Genomic DNA, 23,424 nt, shown 5'->3' with positions numbered 1-23,424 from the left:
GAAACGGGCTGAGCTGATCCCAGTGTAGGAGTAAGTCTCGAGCTACTCAGAAACTGCTAAGAAAGTTCTATTCGCAATTCTGCTAATCTTTCGTTCGCAATTCTGCTAAGCTAAGATTCACTCCCAGAGGGCGGCGGCCTACCGTGTGCAATGCTGCTAAAATCTGCTAGCGAGCGAACAACTCGGAATGACCCCCTTTGTGCAACCCTGGAAAGCAGGCCAAATTCAGAAGTTATATGACAATATGCTCTGCCCTTTTATTGTTCTTTTTTTTTTATTGTAAAGCTTTATTATAATGAATCAGTACTATAATAACAACAGTACAATTGTGGGAATGAAAAAACAAAGTACTATACTGCTCACAATAACTGAATAAGTAACAATGGAGGCAATCCAAACCCACGGAGAGAAAGTAAGAGAAAAAGAAAAAGGAAGACTAGGTAAAATAGGAGAGCAAAAAGGAAGAAAACGGGAAAATTGGCCCAAAAGAATAGGAAGCAAGGAGAGACATTAGGGTATGGGGTGGTCATATCAAGAGTGACCAAACTGCCGATCAGTCTAAACGGGATGAGTATGATATCCTGGCTGTCGGTAGACAGACATCGGGATCCTGACAGCCAAGATACCAGCAGCAAGCACAGCTTGCCCCATCGCGGGCTCGCTACGCTCACCACGCTTTGGGCCCGGTGGCGGCCTTTGGTCGCTACAGGGTTATATTCACCCTCAGGTGGTGGCGTGGACCCCCACCCAAGTGTGAATTAGAGCCAGTAGTCAGGATTCCGGCGTCGGTATCCTGACAGCCAGGATCCCGACCGCCAGAAAATTGACTGTCTCCCGTCTAAACAAATGCTGAAAAAGTGGAATGAGGCCAGAGATGTAAAAAAATTATGTACTTCATAATTAAAAATAGGAGAGAGGGGTTGTAAGGAAGCAAGTGGTTCAGAGGTACAAAAAAAGGCACACAGAGGTAGGAAGATAATAAAAAAACAAAATGGGAGTGAGTCCGGCGAGAGAAGGAGCAGAATGAGGAGAGGTGAAGGAGGAAAAAGAGAGGAAAATAGTAGGGAACGGAACGGACTATAGAATGAAAGTAGAAAAGAGACGCGAGGGAGAAAGAGGGACCAGGAAGGGTCACATAATGGAAAAGATACTAAGGAGACCCGATCATGTGTAACGTATCCACCATGTTGTTTTGGAGACTAGTTATATATTCTATTTTGGACACAAACCTAATCCTGTCCATAAGCTCCTGATGAGATGGTGGAGAGGGTTGCTTCCAGGCTCTAGCAAGTTGCTAATTAGCTGCACAAGGAAATGTGTAAAATGTATTTATTGGTAGGCTTAGGTGTCTGGTAGCCTGGAGCACATATGAGCAGAGTAGCCAGAGTAAGAGGGGAGCCCAGAGAGAGAGAGATTATAAGCAACTGAAACATCACCCACAATGGCACAATTCATGTACAGGTTCCCCAAATACAGTATGGAAGGAGCCAATGTGACCACATCCACACCAACACAGATTAGAAGTACTGGGGCACCTTCGATTCAGGTGCTCCAGGACAAGATACCACCGGGTGTATACCTTATAGGAATTTTACTTGATAAATACACTAATGGAACATTTTGATATATTGGACTTGATTGCATTCCAAGTGTCCCCACCTAGAGGAGAGCCTACATCTAGATCCCATGCAAATTCAGGGGCAGCTAAGTGTGAGGAGTCCACAGCCAAACTGGAATGGTACCGGATAAGTAGGAAATGGTGCCTTTATCAGTAGTAAATACAAAGCTGTTCCATTGGTGTTGGATCATGCAGGGAGCCGGTAGTTGAGACAGAGGAGCTGACACAGTGCATAATTTTGAGCACGGGCGTCGGAATGGGGGGGGGGGGGGCACTAGCATTGGGCCTCATTTACAAAGCGCAAAAAGGAAGAGGCACAAAATAACATTTAGTGGTTGATTTCGTGAACCTTAATGTGCAACTAGTTCCATCGCAGCATCTGGTTCCGTGGAGCAAGATACCGGCAGTCTCAGGGAGGCAGAAATTTGCACTGCCTGAGGAGGAATTGAGTGGGAGAAGGGTGCTCAGGACCACTGCCCGCTCATTAAAACATGCAATAAGAATAGCACATGAAGAGGCGGCACATGCCAAGGAGGGGGTATTACACTTCCTATATGGCTGGCTCAGGCCCCTGCTGGGCTCCCCAGAAAAGCTCAATCCCAAATAATTAGTACCAACCCTAACCCACTCTTTTGGTGCCCCTGAGGGTGCTTCTTTGTAAAGGCGGAGTAGGCCTTATCTTATGAAACATGAGATTTCATTTGGAGGAGCACGGTGAGTAAAATGAGATGAAGGTGTACATTTAGGGGTGTTCCTAGCTTTGTAAGTGAACTTTGCCCACTGTAAATAAGACCTTCAGGGAATTGGCCGGCTGGTGCTCATGATTAATCCATGTTTAATACATAAATTAAGATTACTAATTTCATGAAAGTGGTGAAGAAGTGGTCTTAATGTACAGTGCCCCCTGCAGATGGGATGTAGTTCATATCCCAGCGGTCGTAATCCCTACGGTCAGAATGTCGACGCCGGGATGCTGACAATGCCAACGGCCAGAATGCCGGCTAACAGGGGCTATTCCCACTCGTGGGTGTCTATGACATCCATAGAGTGGGAATAGAACTGTGGCAAGCAGAGTGAACCACTGAGCCCACAGCATGGTGAGCGCAGTGAGCCCGCAATGGGCTTAGTTTCACTTGCTGGCATTCTGGTGGCTGGGATCAAGGCGTTGGCATTCTCATCACCAGGATCCCATACCCAACACCTGTAGATCCTGGCACACCTAGACACCCTCCTAGCTTGCAGTGGGAGGACCATACCAGTACACCAGGTTCATCTTAATGCATAGAGTAAGGAGTAGGCTTTTTACCCAGGGCTGTGGTTAAAGCAGATCAGGCAAACCAGCAGTAACGTTATAGATAAGTTTAGGTCAGGATGACAAAACATCACCCCCAATCCCCCCTACAGCCTATCTCTAACCTTCCCCCATGATGCCCAAACCTAACCCCCTTCTCTGCAGCCCAACCCTCCCCACCCCACAGCCTAACCCTCCCCGGGGGTGCCTAACCCTAATTCCCACATACTAAGCCCCCCATTCCCGCAGCCTAAAACTACCCTACCCCTGCCTGCAGCCTAACTGTCACCAGGGGTGCATAACTCTAATCTCCCCTTCCTGCAGCCTAAACCTAACCCTCCCTGGCCGCAGCCTAACACTAACCCTCCCCCTTGCAGCTTAAATATAACCTCCAACCCCGCAACCACCACCTTCCATGGCTTACCTCTCCGGTGGCCCTGCACATAGACATCCAGGATCCCGGTGGTCAGTATTCTGGCGCCGGGATTGTGATCCTATTCGGGGTGGCAATGCCAGCATTCTGAGCAGTATCGGGATTCCGGCGTAGGTATTTCGACCACCAAGATCCTCACCGGATCCCGTGCTTACCATGTTACTGGGAACGCTAATAATCATAATGATACACCGACACATATGCCTATCATGTCACCCACTGTCACAGTATGCTGGGAAGATAGGGGCGCCAAACTATGATTATATATTTACCCTCCCCCCCAACCTAAAGACGTTCTGCCTCCCCTGATTTGGAGGTACTGGTAGAAACAAGCATGGGGCAATGGGTAACTGTTCTGGTCTTTTATTATGCTTTTTTCATATAGCACTGTATAGAGAATATTTCTCATTATGAACGCAGTAGAATTTGCCCCTTTGAAGTATACACTTTAAATTGCCTAACATACTGTAAGTTTCACATTGCCTTAACATAGCACATTTTGATCCTCCCCTTTTCCCCATCTGCTCCCTCCTACTCATTCCTTATCTCGTTTTCACACCCTTTCTTTTCTCCTCCTCTGCTCAATATTATACTCAAACTAGTACTTTTGCTTGTAGTTGTTGAACAGGTACACAACCGTGTCCACCACCATATAACTGAACCTAAGCACAATATTCTTATTTTAATTATTTCTGCTGAGTATCTCAATAGGCACTTTTGGCCTAGGGGTGCTGTGAAAAAATTGCTGAGACTTTAGGGCTCCGTGAACTGAGAACATTTTGGGAACCACTGGCCTTGGCTGTTGTGGCAGCAGTCTTCCTATAACCATGCATTCTTTGTGGCTTTGCAAAAGTCATCTTCTGTGTACACAGACAATGACAGGAGAGATCCAATACTGACATTTTCAGCAATCGCGCTATAACCACCTTATTGTAAATGCTCAGCACAATGGGGGTAATTCCAAGTTGATCGCAGCAGGAATTTTGTTAGCAGTTGGGCAAAACCATGTGCACTGCAGGGGAGGCAGATATAACATGTGTAGAGAGAATAAGATTTGGGTGGGTTATTTTGTTTCTGTGCAGGGTAAATACTGGCTGCTTTATTTTTACACTGTAATTTAGATTGCAGATTGAACACACCACACCCAAATCTAACTCTCTCTGCACATGTTATATCTGCCTCCCCTGCAGTGCACATGGTTTTGCCCAACTGCTAACAAAATTCCTGCTGCGATCAACTTGGAATTACCCCCAATGTCCACTACCTGCTCGTTACTTGCTCAACAAATGATTTAATATTAGGAAACATTGTGTATCTGGCAGAAACAAACAAATATACACGGCAATTGCAAGGGATACCATATGTTGTAAACTGTATTTGCTGACATGAAATGCAAAGCAATTGCATACTGTAATTATTTTTAAGGAAAGAAAACAAAGCAAAATATTCTAAACATGAACAGACACATGGTTGATTAAAAAATTAGATAATTATTTTATTACCTTGCAACGTGATTAATAACTGGAGCAAAGTTGGTCGGTCCATATAGCTGTACACTTTTCAAGCTTCTATAATAGGCTTCCATCACTCCTTCTATTCCTTGGCAGTATGGGTTCTGTGGGTTGCCATTCTGTACCGCAAAAAGAATATAGAAGACTACAGAATATATAATATTTATTGTATGTATGCTGAGGACTTCATGCTTAATATCTACCTGCCATCAGCTACACTAACCATTTCTGATTTTAAATACAGTAAAAACAACATAAATCTGTGGGGTATATTTACAAAAGGTCAGTTTTTCAAAGCCTGACAATTATCTTCTCCTTTGAGGGCTGACTTTAAAAGGGTAGTAGTAATAAACACAACTCAGGATCTTCAGGTAAATATACCTCTGTGTCTTTTTTTTTTGTGGGTGAAGTTGTTGTAATAGATTCTCGTGGATGTTGGCTTCTATATAAGGGCACTGTGGTTGGGACTCTGCACCATTTCACTCTGCTCAGGCCCGCTGCTGCATGCTGCTCTGTACTCTGCTGTATTGGCTGAGCTCTTTATTACAGTCACTGTCGGTGTATACAGAGCTTAGAGTTAAAAAAAAATAAAAATCAAATATAGTTAAGTTCTATGGTTTGTACTGTTTTGTGCGTTTTACCCTAGTACGCTTTGTTCAAAGCCCTGTGACTCCATGTAGTTTGAACCGAGCTGCGAGTTAAAAAAAGGAAAAAAATAAATAGATCTATTGTTTGTACTGTTCTGTGCACTGTAACCCAGTACGCTGTGGCAATGTCTCAGATGTGCCGTATACTGCCGTGTGTTTGTGCCAATGATCAACTTAGTAGCCAGACAGCACTGCAGCCTTTGGCCTAAAGCGGATGAAAACAATATTGTGAGCTGCGAGGTAGTCAAAATTAGCTGGAATGAGTAGTAATAAATGTTACTGAGGTTAATAATACTCTATTAACGAAAAAAAGGCCAAATTATGTGATTTTAGCTTTTTTTGGTCAATTTTTGGAAAAATATCCATAACCGAAACCAGTCACGGACAAAATCCAAAACGGATTAAAAAAACGGAAAATGAATTAAGACCAAAACCAAGCCAGCAAAAATGATACGGCACACATCTTTACTTTTTTATATAAAACAAACAAGGTATATTGAGAAACTGACAAATTATGCATTTGAAGTGCATTTTGCAAAACACTGAATGTGTGATATTTTGAAATCATCATTGGACACTTGAAAGTGAATTTCCAGCTCACTATCGGTCACACGCAAGTTCACTCACAGAGCAACATATTTGCTCAAATAAATATTTGTTCTATCATTGTGGGGGCTTTGATTTCCTTCCAGCCATGTCTAGAGAAGGACTCAAAGGGAGGTATCCAATTACCAGAGCTACATTTTTCGTCTGAAAAAACCCCATGCTATTTTGGCCTGATTTTTTTTCGTGATTTTGGCCAGATTGTCATTAACAGACTATGCAATTATAGCCCTTTTCGGGCTAAAACACATTGGATGTGGGATAAGTCCCAGCCCCATGTGTATTTATGGAAAAAAACATGGCTCTATGGGATGGTTATCAGGGATTTTGACAGCATCAGGGATAAGGGTATAGCCTTGGGCGAGTCAATCAGCTGCAGTAAATTACAATGGCTAACTGGATACTGCCCAATGGGGGTCAATCCAACCCGTTCGCTGGCTGCGTTTTCACGCAGCAGAGCGAACGGGTCCCTGCTGCGCATGCGCCGGCGCCTTTGTGCGCCTGCGGAGCGGCCGACGGCCGTAGCAGGACAGCGATCGCCTCTGCCTGACTGACAGGCAGAGGCGATCGATGGGCGGGAGGGGGCAAAACGGCAGCGTTTGGGTGCTGTTTCGCGGGCGTGGCCGGACCGAACGGGGGCGGGCCGCAGCAGCTGCGGGCCAGGGAGCGAGGAGTAGCTCCCGGCCAGCACGCTGAAGCTGCGCTGGCCGGGAGTTACTCCTGAAGTGCAAAGGCATCGCCGCTGTGTGATTCCTTTGCACTTCTGCGAGGGGGCCGGCACTGACATGCGGGGCGGACTAGCCCCGTGCTGGGCGTCCCCCCGCAGGTCTGGAAAGTTGATCGTAGCTGTGCAAAATTTTGATATTATGATATTGTACGTTATTAATGTCCTGTGGTTCTATCCTCCAATATCTGATTGGTGTCAAGAGTCCTACAATCCCTATTGGTAATCAATGGCAACTGAATAATGGATAAGCATGGGGGATGCTATAGGCCTGGTGTTCACCAAAAGGACTGTTGGAAGAGGCATGACATGATGCCATAAACTACCCATTCAGGATAGAGGAGAGCATCAACGACTGTTCAACTTGTTTGAAACAGCCAGACAATTGTTGCAGACACGTCAGACAATAGCGTCGGGAACCATGGAGGTTTCTGTGAATGGTAAATTACTGTTATTTACACCACACAATACTAATTTCGTTTTTGGTGAGATCTCTATATACACATATCCCTACCACAAAGGAAGGTAGTCAATTTGCCGGCTATTGCGATCCCGGCGGTCAGGATACCGACGCCGGAATGGCAACACCCAGTGAAATGCCGGCGGTTGGAATACAGACCACCCCTCAGAATCCCCACTCGGGTGGTGGTCCACGCCACCATCCGAGGGGGAATAGATTAGTGTGCCACCGGGTATGAAGCATGGCGTGCACAGCGAGCCCACAAGAGGACACACTGCGCTCGCCACCCATATTCCAGCTGTCGTGATTCCAGCAACCGTCTGCTGACCGCCAGGATCCCAACATCCGGCATATCGTACTGATCCCACCACAAGTATGTGAAATTATAATTACAACGCCCCTACAGATCCCTTGCTTATCAAATCCAAAATTATTAAATAAGATTTCCTTTAATACATATGAAAAGGCTTTGGTTTTTTTTAAACAAAAATAATAATATTACAGCATATTCATATTGGCAGTATAGGTTTTGTCATCCTTTTAACATCTTACATAAAAATAAAAGTAGAAAGAATAAAATAACTTACCAAGGCAAATTCATGACATACTCTTCCATCAGGTGGCAACTTTGCTCCAAACCCTAATGCTGGAAACATTTTATCACTATCATAATCCTGAATAATTTCTCCAACGGCCTTTAGTGCCATGCCATATGCATTCAGCTGATAAGGATTCATATAGTGCAGAGAGGTGGGTTGTGCAGGGTTTCCTGTTTGAAAAAATAAAAAATATGTATATGTATATATAGAGTTGTTCAAATTGAATGCAATTCAAGTTATTTATTAAGAAACATCCAAAACTTATAGCATGCAAAAATAAAATAAAATATGAATTTGTAATTTGAGCTACATCATTGCTTATGATCTTTTGTGCATTTACAATTTAGTACTTTGATAATAATCGTCCCCTTTGAAATAACTGAACAGTGCAGTTAATATTCTTCTGATATGTGGACTTTTTATCCAGATTTCTATTCTCTTACAGCAGAATAATTTGTTTTTGGGGAATTCCTCCTAGTATTACTGACTATTACTGTCACGATCCGGGTATCTGGACGCCATTACTTACCCTTCAGATGCCTCCTAAGGCTGGCTCAGCGTTCCAGGACCGGATCCCGCTGTTCCTGAGTTTCCACATGCAGAATGTCAGAGTGGTGATTTCATCAGCCGCGGCCTCCGCTGTGCCCGCGTGGTTAAATGTGCACTTGTCAGTCTGGCGTCTCCTGTGGCCGGCGTCGCCATTACTGTTTCAATTCTCACATGGATTACAAACCAAACTTCCCTCCAAGTGTCTGCATGGGCGCAGCCATCTTGGATTTTGTCATCTGATCATTTCCACCAATCTGCTGTCTGTATTGTTGATTTGCATAATTGCCTAGCCAACCCCTTCCTTGCTGCAGGTATAAGTAAGCTGTGCTTGAGCAAGGAAGTCGTCAGTGCTTTGGTTGTCTAACCTAGTTCCAGTTTGTCTCTCTCCTGTGGTTGTCTTCCAGGTTCCAGCTCCTGTCTCCAGACTTCTGCTATAGAGACCCGCACCAGCATTCCATCTGCGGTGTAGCCTGACTCTCCGATCCATTCTGGACTCACCTGTTTCCAGCTACAGCAATCACCTGCTTCCAGCCCAGCTTCCAGCAGTGTATAGCTTCTCTTAAAGGGCCGGTGTCCTTTTCTGCAGTTTACCACTCTCCACCGGTATTATTATTTCACCGCTCTCAAACTCCAAACTTCATTATTATTTCATCGCTCTCAAGTTCGTTTATTATTTAACTGGTTCCAGCCAGTATCCACTCCGTACCAACAACAGTCTGGTTCCAGCCAGTATCCACAGCAGCCGTTTTACCTTCAGCAGCCCAGCCTTTCCTGGAACATCAGCTGGTACGATCCTGGGTTCTCTCCATTGCTACAGTCAGGCCTGGTAAGGACTTTCCAACTAGAAGATTATAAGAACTGTCTCACACTACCAGTGCCTGTGGCCCTTGCCACCCTGTAGTACCCAGGAATTGTATTTATCCTCTGTTGACTTTTATGTTTCCTTTTACTGCTGCTGTGTTACGGAGTTTGTCATAATAAACATCATTGACTTTTATCCTGGTTGTCGTGGTCACGCCTTCGGGCAGTTATTCTACATGTTACTTACATGTCTAGGGGTCTGATACAATCTCCCAGGTTCCGTTACATCTCAGCCCCTACAACTGAGGCTGCCTCCCGTCAGCTCAGGCCCTCAGTTGTGACAGTAAGCACTGACCTAATGAATCCAGCCGGAGACCAGGATCAAGCGGCCAGGCCGATGCAAGAACTGGTAGCCCGACTTGAACATCAGGAGGCTGCACAGGGCCACATCATCCGCTGTCTCCAGGATCTCTCTACACGGCTGGATGGGATTCAAACGACCCTCCGTGGACCTGGCACGTCCGGTGCGTCCACTACAGTGACCCCAGCTGTAACCCCACCCTCCTTACCCATTTCCAGTCCACATCTTCATCTTCCAACGCCAGCAAAATTTGATGGATCTCCAAGGTTCTGCAGGGGATTTCTCAATCAATGTGAAATCCACTTTGAGCTTCTACCTGGCAATTTCTTCAGTGACCGTACCAAAATTGCCTATATCATCTCCCTTCTCAGTGGCTCAGCCCTTGACTGGGCATCACCTTTATGGGAGAAGTCTGATCCCCTGCTATCCTCCTATACTGACTTTGTAGCTACATTCAGGCGCATCTTCGACGAGCCAGGCCGGATAACATCTGCTTCATCTGAGATTCTCCGTTTACGCCAGGGAACACGTACTGTGGGACAGTATCTTATACAGTTTAAAATCCTGGCATCCGAACTGGCATGGAACGACGAGGCCCTGTATGCTGCATTCTGGCATGGCTTATCAGAACGCATCAAGGATGAGTTAGCTACCAGAGACTTGCCCTCTAAGTTGGATGAGCTAATTCCTCTTTGCACGAAGGTTGATCTACGTTTCAGAGAGAGAGCAACCGAGCGAGGAAGATCATCTACTCCTAAATCTTCTGCTCCTCCTCCTCGTCAACCATCTCCATCCAAGGATGAGCCTATGCAAATTAGTCGTTCCCGTCTATCTCCCGCTGAGCGCCGAAGACGTCTCTCTGAGTCTCTCTGTCTCTACTGTGCAGCTCCGTCGCACACTATCAATGCCTGTCCCAAACGTCCGGGAAACTCCAGATCCTAGCTCGCCAAGGAGAGGGCCGGCTAGGAGTAATGATCTCCTCTCCATCTCCTCATGACTGTAACCTCCCAGTGTCGCTCCAAATTGCTCAACGTTACAGGAACGTCATTGCCCTCCTTGATTCCGGAGCAGCTGGGAATTTCATAACCGAAGCTTATGTTAAACGGTGGTCCCTACCCACCGAGAGACTGTCCTCGTCCATCTCTTTGACTGCCGTGGATGGCAGCAAGATTTTTGACGCAGTCATTTCCTTAAGGACTCTTCCAGTTCGTCTGAGAGTGGGAGTTCTTCATTCTGAGTATATTTCTTTTTTAGTGATTCCAAGAGCCACACATCCAGTGGTTTTAGGCCTTCCATGGCTCCGTCTCCACAACCCATCAATTGACTGGACGACTACGCAAATACTGGCATGGGGTCCCTCCTGTGCTGAGACTTGTTTAGCCAAAGTTCTTCCTGTTTGTTCTTCCTTCCCCAGGTCATCTGATGTTCCGCCTCCTCCATATCAAGACTTCACGGACGTGTTCAGTAAAGCCTCTGCTGATATCCTTCCTCCTCATAGAGAATGGGACTGCCCAATCGACCTCATTCCAGGGAAGGTTCCACCGCGAGGCCGAACTTATCCGTTGTCTCTGCCTGAGACACACTCAATGGAAGAGTACATCAAAGAGAACCTGGCGAAGGGTTTCATCCGACCATCTTCTTCTCCAGCCGGCGCAGGCTTCTTCTTCGTTAAGAAGAAAGACGGTGGTCTGCGTCCGTGCATCGACTACAGAGGTCTGAACGACATTACCGTCAAGAACCGATACCCTTTACCCCTGATTACCGAGCTCTTTGATAGAGTTAGTGGTGCAACTATTTTCACAAAGCTGGACTTGAGGGGTGCCTACAATCTCATCCGAATCCGTGAGGGTGACGAGTGGAAGACCGCCTTTAACACCCGTGACGGACATTATGAGTACCTCGTCATGCCCTTCGGATTGAGCAACGCTCCAGCAGTCTTCCAGCACTTCGTGAATGAGATTTTCAGGGACATCTTGTACCGCCATGTCGTGGTTTATCTAGACGACATCCTCATCTTTGCTAATAATCTCGAAGATCATCGTTTCTGGGTAAAAGAGGTTCTTTCCCGTCTCCGTGTCAATCACCTCTATTGTAAATTGGAGAAGTGTGTGTTTGAAGTTAAAACCATTCCGTTTCTAGGTTACATTGTGTCCGGTTCCGGACTAGAGATGGATCCTGAGAAACTCCAAGCAATCCAGAATTGGCCTATAACCTTAAGCCTCAAAGGGGTCCAGAGGTTCTTAGGGTTCGCCAATTATTATAGAAAATTTATACGAGACTTTTCCACCATTGTGGCGCCTATCACTGCATTAACCAAGAAAGGTGCTAATCCGTCCAAGTGGTCCGAGGAAGCTACACAGGCCTTTCACCTTCTGAAGCAACGGTTCATCTCTGCACCAGTTCTGAAACAGCCCGACACCGACTCTCCTTTTATCTTAGAGGTAGATGCCTCCTCCGTTGGAGTAGGAGCAGTGTTATCCCAGAGGGCCAAAGATGGACATCTACATCCTTGCAGTTTCTTCTCCCGGAAGTTCTCCCCAGCTGAGCGCAACTATGCCATTGGCGATCAGGAGTTGCTAGCCATCAAGCTCGCTCTGGAGGAGTGGAGATACCTGTTGGAGGGAGCTTCCCACTCAATCACCATACTTACCGACCACAAAAATCTTTTATATCTCAAAGGCGCACAATGTCTGAATCCTCGTCAGGCCAGATGGGCACTTTTCTTCTCTAGGTTTGACTTTAAACTCCAGTTCTGTCCGGGTTCTCAGAATCGTAAGGCCGATGCCCTTTCCCGCTCATGGGAGCAAGAAAATGAGTCCGAGTCTGCAGACAAGCATCCTATTATTAATCCGTTGGCATTCTCCACGGTAGGGATGGACTCTACGCCTCCACCAGGGAAAAGTTTTGTTAAGCCAGTTCTAAGGAAGAAGCTCATGCATTGGGCCCATGCTTCCCGTTTTGCTGGACATACAGGCATTCAGAAAACCCTTGAATTTATTTCTAGGTCCTACTGGTGGCCAACTCTGAAGAAGGACGTTATGGAATTTATTGCCTCCTGCCCAAAGTGTGCCCAACACAAAGTCTCCCGCCAGTCGCCTGCGGGGCAACTGGTTCCATTATCTGTTCCCCATCGACCTTGGACCCATTTGTCGATGGACTTTGTTTCCGATCTACCTATCTGCAACAAGTTTAATACCATCTGGGTGGTAGTTGACCGGTTCACCAAGATGGCACATTTCATCCCTCTCACCGGTCTTCCGTCAGCTTCCAAGTTGGCTCAAGTGTTTATACAAGAGATCTTCCGACTTCATGGTCTTCCTGAAGAGATCATCTCGGATCGTGGAGTACAATTTGTAGCCAAATTTTGGCGAAGTTTGTGTCAAGCCCTCCAAGTCAAGTTAAAGTTTTCCACGGCTTACCATCCTCAGACCAATGGTCAAACCGAGAGGGTGAATCAGGACTTGGAGGCCTTCCTCCGTATATATGTGTCTTCCTCTCAAGATGACTGGGTTCAACTTCTTCCTTGGGCCGAGTTCAGCCACAACAATCAATACCATTCCTCATCTTCTTCTACACCATTCTTCATTAATTATGGATTCCACCCTAAAGTCCCAGAATTCCAACCGCTTCCCGCAACTTCGGTTCCAGCAGTGGATGTCACCTTGCGTCAGTTTTCAAATAACTGGAGGAACGTCCGCGCAGCCCTGCTTAAAGCCTCATTCAGGTATAAGAAGTTTGCCGATAGGAAGCGTAGAGCGGTTCCTGCTCTCAAGGTGGGTGATCGTGTGTGGCTGTCCACGAAGAATTTGAGGTTGAGAGTTCCCAGCATGAAATTTGCACCTCGCTACATCGGACCCTTCAAGATTGAACAAGTCATCAATCCTGTTGCCTACAGGTTACAGTTACCATCCTTCTTGAAAATACCCAGGACATTTCATGTTTCTTTGTTGAAACCGCTGATCCTGAATCGGTTTCATTCCGCACTTCCTCCAGCTCCCAAAGTTCAGACTCAACGGGGAGTCGAGTACGAGGTGGCCAAGATTTTGGACTCACGTTTCCGTTACGGTCAGTTACAATACCTCATTGACTGGAAGGGCTATGGTCCTGAAGAACGCTCTTGGACCAATGCCACAGACGTCCATGCTCCTGCCTTGGTCCGAAATTTCCACGCAAAGTTTCCTTTAAATCCTAAGAAGTGTCCTGGGGCCACTCCTAAAGGGGGGGGTGCTGTCACGATCCGGGTATCTGGACGCCATTACTTACCCTTCAGATGCCTCCTAAGGCTGGCTCAGCGTTCCAGGACCGGATCCCGCTGTTCCTGAGTTTCCACATGCAGAATGTCAGAGTGGTGATTTCATCAGCCGCGGCCTCCGCTGTGCCCGCGTGGTTAAATGTGCACTTGTCAGTCTGGCGTCTCCTGTCTCCTGTGGCCGGCGTCGCCATTACTGTTTCAATTCTCACATGGATTACAAACCAAACTTCCCTCCAAGTGTCTGCATGGGCGCAGCCATCTTGGATTTTGTCATCTGATCATTTCCACCAATCTGCTGTCTGTATTGTTGATTTGCATAATTGCCTAGCCAACCCCTTCCTTGCTGCAGGTATAAGTAAGCTGTGCTTGAGCAAGGAAGTCGTCAGTGCTTTGGTTGTCTAACCTAGTTCCAGTTTGTCTCTCTCCTGTGGTTGTCTTCCAGGTTCCAGCTCCTGTCTCCAGACTTCTGCTATAGAGACCCGCACCAGCATTCCATCTGCGGTGTAGCCTGACTCTCCGATCCATTCTGGACTCACCTGTTTCCAGCTACAGCAATCACCTGCTTCCAGCCCAGCTTCCAGCAGTGTATAGCTTCTCTTAAAGGGCCGGTGTCCTTTTCTGCAGTTTACCACTCTCCACCGGTATTATTATTTCACCGCTCTCAAACTCCAAACTTCATTATTATTTCATCGCTCTCAAGTTCGTTTATTATTTAACTGGTTCCAGCCAGTATCCACTCCGTACCAACAACAGTCTGGTTCCAGCCAGTATCCACAGCAGCCGTTTTACCTTCAGCAGCCCAGCCTTTCCTGGAACATCAGCTGGTACGATCCTGGGTTCTCTCCATTGCTACAGTCAGGCCTGGTAAGGACTTTCCAACTAGAAGATTATAAGAACTGTCTCACACTACCAGTGCCTGTGGCCCTTGCCACCCTGTAGTACCCAGGAATTGTATTTATCCTCTGTTGACTTTTATGTTTCCTTTTACTGCTGCTGTGTTACGGAGTTTGTCATAATAAACATCATTGACTTTTATCCTGGTTGTCGTGGTCACGCCTTCGGGCAGTTATTCTACATGTTACTTACATGTCTAGGGGTCTGATACAATCTCCCAGGTTCCGTTACATCTCAGCCCCTACAACTGAGGCTGCCTCTCGTCAGCTCAGGCCCTCAGTTGTGACAATTACACAGTAAATTTCTCTACAGATATAAATCTCTTTTGCCAGTTAGTTTGATGAGGTTTAATTTTACTCTGTAGGAAACTACATTCCACTGCTTATGTATTACTAAACAACCAATGGTTTCTTGAAGTCACTTTGAATTTCATGAATATTTATGTTGATTTGAATGAAACACATTTGCATACTGGTAGATATTTTTGTTTAACTCTTTCCAAATTGACATTTGGACAATGACGTCTTTTTTTGCACGTCTTCCACTACACTTCTGTAAGGGTTGACATAATAAGAACAGTGACTTTTGCCTGTACTATGCTCATGTAATAACACTTCTCTAAGGGATGATATACAGGTTGAGTATCCCATATCCAAAATGCTTGGGACCAGAAGTATTTTGGATATCGGATTTTTCCGTATTTTGGAATAACTACATACCATAATGAGATATCATGATGATGGTACACAAGTCTAAGCACAGAATGCAGTTATGTTTAATAACTTAGTGCATTAAACAAAGTTTGTATACATACACACAATTCATTTATTTTTCATATACACCTTATACACACAGCCTGAAGGTCATTTAATACAATATTTTTAATAATTTTGTGTGTTAAACAAAGTTTGTGTACACTGAGACATCAGAAAACAAAGGTTTCACTATCGCAGTCTGACTCAAAAAATTCAGTATTTCGGAATATTTGGATATGGGATACTCAACCTGTAATAAGAACAGTGATTATTGTCTGCACAGTATCCGGACTCTAGGTTCACACTGTCTAGGTCGACATGGGAAAAAGTCGACATGAGTTTTTCAACAAATTTTTCATTTCTTGAACTTTTTCATACTTTACGATCCATGTGGACTACAATTGGTAACGGTAACCTGTGCTGAGCATGCGAGGGGACGCTGTGCAGTAATTGGGGTTCCCAGTTACTTTACAAAGAAAACAACACCCAAAAGAAAACAAAAAAACTTATGTCGCCCTTTGTCCATGTCGACCTAATGGCTGTGTCAACCCATTTCCTGTGTCGACCTAGACACTATCGACCCTGAGTCCCATACTCGTCTGTACTATGCACATGTAATAACACTTCTCTAAGGGGTGATATAATAAGAACAGTGACTATTACCTGTACTGTGCTCATGTAATAACATTTCTCTAAGGGGTGATATAATAAGAACAGTGACTATTACCTGTACTGTGCTCATGTAATAAAACTTCTCTAAGGGGTGATATAATAAGAACAGTGACTATTACCTGTACTATGCTCATGTAATAACAATTCTCTAAGGGGTGGTATAATAAGAAAATAAACTATTGTCTCCACTATGCTCATGTAATAACACTTCTCTAAGGGGTGATATAATAAGAACAGTGACTATTGTCTGTACGGAACTTAGTTAGGAGACCACCAGTCACATTACCGGCACCTACATCACACACACACCTAATCCGGACAGTCAACATGCCGACTAGCAGGGACTATTCCCACTCCTGGGTGTCCACCCGTAGAGTGGGAATAGAACCTGTCCCGGCATCGGGATGCTTAACATTGGGATCTCGGCGGCCGGTAGCCCATGCCCAACCCGCCTGTACTATGCTCATGTAATAATTCTGTAGTTTTTGCCTCCATCCAGTGTTGTCATTATTTCACAAGCATTTGGTTAGACGATGTTACCTTAGAAAGCAGTTTGGGAAAGTGAGCACCTGGTTCCTCTCATGATTGCCTTTGTGTTTAGCTTTGCATGTTATAATTTTGATCATACAAGGATCAGATTAAAAGAATGTACAGGAGATATTTTTTCTAATTAAATAACATCTGATGACTCCCATTATCATGCTAGTGTTACGTAGGCCAAAGGAAACATACTGTCACATTCTGCGCTGTGTTATGGGGTGCCGGCATTCTCTTTAGAAGCAAAAGCACATTTCTTGGGAAACATTATAGGTCTGAGTTTGAGCAACACGTAATGCCGATGTGCATGTAGTTGAGCTGTTATCTGCAACTGTGCAAAAAAATTCTGAAAAACCCTACAATGCATGTTTGACACAGAGTGTACGGAGATAAAGGTGCTGTTGCATTTGGGACAGGCGGTATCAGAAAGGTGGCAGAAACATTATGGACACTCCTGGATGGTGACAAGGTGGTGGCGAGTGGTCTTCAGTTTGCCGGCTGTGGGGATCCCGGCACCGGGATCCGGTGCTGGAATCCCGACAGCCGGCATACCGACAGCCGGCATACCGACACTTTATCTCCCTCTTGGGGGTCCACGACCCCCCTGGAGGGAGAATAAATAGCATAGCGCGCCACCGTGCCCGTAGCATGGTGAGTGCAGTGAGCCCGCAAGGGGCTCATTTGCGCTCACCACGCTGTCGGTATGCCGGCGATCGGGATTCCGGCGCCGGTATGCTGGTCACCGGGAGCCCAGCCGCAGGCATACCATACTACACCCGGTGGTGGCTATTAGTGCCTGCAAAATTAGTCTGCTCAGTAGGCGTGTTATGGGAGAGTTGCGGGTGTGCCAATGCAAATAGTCATAGGCATGCGCACGGGGGGTGCCTGGTGCACACAGGCACCCCCTAATGTCTGGCACCCCCTACATGATACGCCTGCAGCACAGTGATCGCTGTTCATTCCTGTGCCCCCTCCCACCACCCCTCCGCGCTCTCTCTCCCCTCCCATCCGCGGCTCTCTCTCCTCAATCCCATCCGTGGCTCTGTCTCCCCATCCCATCCGCGGCTCTGTCTCCACCTCCCGCCCGCACTCTGTGCCAGTGTGCAGCCACGCTAACGCCACAGCCTCAGACCAGCATTCCTCTCGGGAGGGCTCGGAGTCAGAGTCGAGTGAGACAGTAGTCACCGCTCAGCTTAGGCAGTTGGTGAGTGTTAAGTAAACTGCAATGCTGGAGGCCTGTACATAAAGTTACCCCACCAACTCCAAAAAAAAGTGGAGATCTGTAGACTAAGTGCACTCAGAATTTTTATAAAAAGAGAGAGGAAGCCTGTTTATACATACACAGATTACACACACACACACACACACACACACACACACACACACACACACATATATATATATATATATATATATACTCGTATGTATATATATATATATATATATATATATATATATATACATACATACACACTGAATTTCATCTCATACCGTGTAGTGTAATGTGAATTTGGCTCATACTGTGTGGCGTAATGTGAATTTCGGTTCATACCTTGTGGCGTAATGTGAATTTCGGCTCATACAGTGTAGCGTTATGTGAATTTCAGCTCATACCGTGTAGTGTAATGTGAATTTGGCTCATACCGTGTGGCGTAATGTGAATTTCGGCTCATACCGTGTGGCGTAATGTGAATTTCGGCTCATACTGTGTGGTGTAATGCGAATTTCGGCTCATACTGTGTGGTGTAATGCGAATTTCGGCTCATACTGTGTGGTGTAATGCGAATTTCGGCTCATACTGTGTGGCGTAATGTGAATTTCGTCTCATATGGTGTGGCTTAATGTGAATTTCAGCTCATACAGTGTGGTGTAATGTGAATTTCGGCTCATACAGTGTGGTGTAATGTGAATTTCGGCTCATACTGTGTGGCTTAATGTGAATTTCAGCTCATACTGTGTGGCTTAATGTGAATTTCAGCTCATATGGTGTGGTGTAATGTGAATTTTGGTTCCTACTGTGTGGTGTAATGTGAATTTTGGCTCATACTGTGTGGCATAATGTGAATAAGGGGAACTACTGTCAGTAGCTGGTGAGCATGGGGACATGTGTGACAAATGCTGGTGTCCTGCAGAGGAGGGGGTCTAATGGCCTAGAAAGAGGCAGATGTGGCTCTAATGGCACATGTATAAATTATAAATCTTACTTGTTATATTAAAACTGAAATCTTTGGCCCCCTAAATCTGCCATATTTTTCAGAGTGGTCCACTCAAAATCAGGGTGTAGGTGTTGGAGGGTGCAAGGGGTGAAGTGTGTGTGTGTATGGGGAGAGGAATGCATATGCACCTAGGCCTACCACTCTCTAGTTAAGCCACTGGGTCAGGGATAGGTTGGGGAAGTATAAGCAGCGATAGGGAGCAGCAGCAGCTAGTACTCAGGGTTATGCTGTAACAGACATTCAGCACCAGCCGGCAGCCACATTATGTTTTATTTTATTTCTAAGGGGTATATTATATCTACTTTATTATTAGGAACTAGGGAGAAATTAGATTAAGCCATGTGATTTTACTGCAAGAATGTAAAATAGTTCTGGATATGTCCCTGTGTGGTGCTAGCCATGCCCAAAAGGCGGTGCTAGATACGCCCCTCCGGCAAAATGTACCCCCTAATACAATTAGCTGCGCACGCCGATGCAAGTGGTTGCAATCACAGATGCACAGTCACAAGCTTACAAAGCCACGGTCAGATGGAAAAACTGCACCTGCCTTATGGCTGGTGCAATTTTCCATGGTTCGTATTAGGACTTACCAATCATATTACAGTGTGCACAGTCACTAAAATTAGACATCTAAGTCTGTCCACATTTGGCCACATGAATGAATACTCCTTCATAGGAAGAACTCACTTAATACTCAGTGCTAGGTGATTAAAGTCCATTCCCAAATACTGTCCACAACCTGGCTACCATGTGTTTGTCTAATGCATCTTACCTCTGGCTAGGTTCTCATTCTTTCTCTCCAGCAGTGACCTGTTCTGACAACCTGCATACAAACACGGCGCATGCCTTGACTTTGACAGTTCTGATAACATGGCTTCATTTGTAAACTTGGAGTAAACTGATTAACCTATGTTGGATTTTCAATGGACTTGAGTGTGTGTGGCTAAATACACAGGCCCAGGCCTGATGGAGGAGCCCAGTGAGGGCTCTGGGCTTCCTCCCACTTAACTGGCAGCAGCAGCTACAGCTCTTCTCCTAAGCCCAGCACACGCTGCTGAATGCTGGGCAGGAGTGTGGCCATGGTGGCACTTAAAATATAATGTTTTCTGTATGTTTTCAAAGGGTGGATGACCACGCCTCCTGTGGATAGGCAATGGTCCCTGAAAACCACCTGGGCCCAGCCAGATTCTCTACTGCCCTGCAGATAGGCCTGGGATCATCTATGTAACTCATCCTGATTATTCCCTGATCATAAAATCTTCAATATTTCCAACTCTGTCATATAAAACCTCCATATAGTGAATCTTAAGCTCCTCTCTGTCTCTTTTATTGATTCATTATTTACTTATATAGTGCCAGCATATTCCATTTTCCTTTACAATTGGGAGCAAAACAGTAATAAAATTAGACTGATTGAAAAGAGAGACAGAAACGAAAGGCCCCTACAATCTATGATAAAATAGGAGTTTGATACATGAAGATAAGTGCTACATATTGCAAATGGGTCCAGACAGATTGCAAAAGTTCTTGGTGTTCTGTATGATCATGTGTTTTGTTAACTTCCCTTCCATAACATCTCCTACTCTGACAGTCTCCAAGTACAACTGGACATTGTCATCTGCTCATAAAAAGGTTACTAATGCCAATCTACCGTACGCTGCATCTGCTACAGAATCTAAAACTTGATACAATTTGCAAACAAAAACCCAGCAAAAAAATATGTAATTTATATTGCTAAATCCAGATGGAGAAAATCTGGTTTGAACTCCAATTTCCACAATTACAAATCCTCAATTTGACTAAACGAAATTACTTTCCCTTACAAGCCACTCTTGTTAACCCAGGTTTGCTTACCACAACAAAGTGGCCAAGACATTGCAGGCTTCTTCAAAGAAAAAAAACCCAACAACTCATTATGCCACTCCAAACATTCCAAACAAATTACCAATCTGCACCTATATTATTGGTAATTTAAACCGTACGCCTAAAGATTTAGCTGCCACACTCTTTTCACCCTGTAATTTTACAAACTGCCCACTTGATTCAATACCTTATAACCAACTCTTCACTCTCTCCATGGCACTGGTCCCTTTCCTGACTAATTTATTCAGCCTTGTCCTGTGCAAAGGTAAGGTCCTTCTCTTTCGTTAATCATGTAAACATCATTCCCATATTCAAGAAACATCATTTGGCCCATTCCTGCCCTCTAACTATGGCCCATTTCTCTACTCCCATTTGCCTCAAAATTAATAGAAATCCTTTTTAGTGAGAGGCCACTTTTCTTACCTCTAACTTCATAACAGACAATCTGTAATCTGGCTTTTGCCCACCATACTGTGCAGAACTGCTCTCAGACATTACAAATAACATTGCAGCCCAATTAAAGGGTAAGCCTTGGCAACCTGATACTGTCATCTCCAAAGTTTCATCATCCATTTTACAATATGTTTAAATGTGACTAAACTCCACTTTGATGAAATGTGGTTATGTAAATCGCATTTTTGGAAAATTCTAATATAAACAATCACACAATTTTCTTTGATGGTTCCTTCTTTCTTCCAAATCATTGGATAGCTGGGATCCGGTATGATATACCGGCAGACGGGATACTGGCTCGTGGGCTTGCTGCACTCGCTACGCTTTAGGCCCGGTTCTATTCCCACTCAGTTGGTGGCATGTACCCACCAACTGAGTGGTAAAACAGGGCGGGTGGAGGGATTCTGTATCCTGAATGACAGGATCCCAACATCCGGCATTTTAACGGCATCCTGTAACCTGTTACTCTTGTTCCAGCCGGGAAATTTCTGGAGTAGATTGATACAGTGCAACAAAGTAATTATTTAAATAATATTTTTTATAGTCAAACATTATGCTAGTTACTCATATACAACAATATCTAGGTTTCCTATTTTGAAGTACAGTATATGAATATATGAAATTATATTAAAAAAAATATAAAACAGCTAATACATAACCTTTTTATACTTACCATTTGATGCTGTGAAATCTATTGCAACTGTAAAATTAATTTGTGTCCTATTGATAAAAGACAAATAAAGTATCTGTTATTCAATTTTGCTCAGCAACAAACACTTTAGTTACGGGTAATATACAACTGCTCATAGTTTTCCTATATAAAATGAGTTTCAAATATTGGTATTAAATATAACTGGCAAATTTATTAGCTAATACTAAAATTGATTTAGTCACATAAGAAGAGCCATATAAAGGTTTAGAATTTCATAATCGGTCATTGCCAAATCAACCAACAATTCACTCTGAATGCTCATTCCCTACAATTCAGCTGCACACTTATCACTTATTTGTGGCAAGAACAGGGCAAGTACATATTATATACTATTTACAGTCCTTCCACATCACATGTTTTATAGTACAGTAAACAGAGAAGACACACAACTCAGAGCTGTGCATACAGATACAGTACCTATGTAGCTCATAGTGTACAGGGCTGATATTTCAAACCACTGACAGAGGTACAGTACAGTGGAGAATCTTGACGGCATAACCGCAGTTGTGCCAACAGAGTGGTTATTCCAGGTAAGTATGCACACATACCATTTCGGCTGCTCGATATGTCGACCCTCACATCACAGCTTGGCGGGCATTTGAATTTGTCCGCCCAGCTGTGATGTCAGTCCCCGCAGCATGTGTATGGGAAGATATATCAGCCATTGGCTGTGTTGCACAGCCGACGCAATGGGCAGTATTCGATTGTTATTTTTGCCGGCAGCCAGCAGATTGCGTCCAATGGAGTTATTCAATTGTAGCTCTGTTCAGGTGTGATCGACTGCCGCTGCCAGCATTTCAGCTTACACCTACTGCGGGTGGCAAGCTTAAATGCGTGAAAAGTGATCCTGTTTGAGCGCTCAAAAGGGACTTTTTGTGTCGCGCCCATTAGTTTGGTTGAGTTTACCCATCTAAACCCGGCCTCTCTGGGAGCGATCAGCGTGAGAAAAAAAATTGAACTGCACCCCGTGATCTTCCATCACTTTAGACGGGAAATCAGGTGCGCAAAACAATTGAATTCTCCCCAATATGTCTGTGAACGATGTAGTTTATAGATATATCATTTTCCTACACCTACCGACCCACTAGGGATATGTACTGGCCAGTCACTTGAACGGCTGATATATATCGCCTAGTGGGTACCCAGCATAACTGTCACTTATCTTATGGCAGTTGGAAGCGGATTCGGTGCTATGTGCAAATTCTCCACTTTATCTCTCTCAAAGGGTTGATACATCTCCTCCTAAATCTTAGGATTTATGAGGACCTACTAGGAAGAAATCTGGTCTATGTAGGCTAACAATAAGTTCTGAGTACTCTATATGGTAATAATATAAATATATCAGACAGTATGATAGTATATGAGGGTATACTTTAGGCATATGGGCTTATGGTGGCATATTAGACTATATGAAGGTACATGAAGCTATATAGGCAATATGGGTTGAGGTGATACAGGGCCATGTGACAGTAT

The 23,424-nt window shown here is 44.8% G+C and overlaps 1 protein-coding gene across 1 annotated transcript in view; it reads right to left on the bottom strand.

The window, feature by feature from the left end:
• Positions 1 to 23,424, bottom strand: part of CPNE8 (copine 8) — a 684,333-nt gene that overhangs the window by 62,666 nt on the left and 598,243 nt on the right. The window contains exons 14-16 of the mRNA XM_063927097.1: positions 21,913 to 21,959; positions 7,875 to 8,056; positions 4,845 to 4,972 (exon numbers count right to left, since the gene is read on the bottom strand). Of these exons, the coding sequence (XP_063783167.1) occupies positions 4,845 to 4,972; positions 7,875 to 8,056; positions 21,913 to 21,959 (357 nt within the window). The remainder of the gene's footprint in view (positions 1 to 4,844; positions 4,973 to 7,874; positions 8,057 to 21,912; positions 21,960 to 23,424) is intronic.

Source organism: Pseudophryne corroboree, chromosome 6 (genome assembly GCF_028390025.1).
Source record: "Pseudophryne corroboree isolate aPseCor3 chromosome 6, aPseCor3.hap2, whole genome shotgun sequence".
NCBI classification, from domain to species: domain Eukaryota; kingdom Metazoa; phylum Chordata; class Amphibia; order Anura; family Myobatrachidae; genus Pseudophryne; species Pseudophryne corroboree.
The sequence above is the reverse complement of the archived record's forward strand: the minus strand, read 5'-3'. Positions and strand labels throughout refer to the sequence as shown.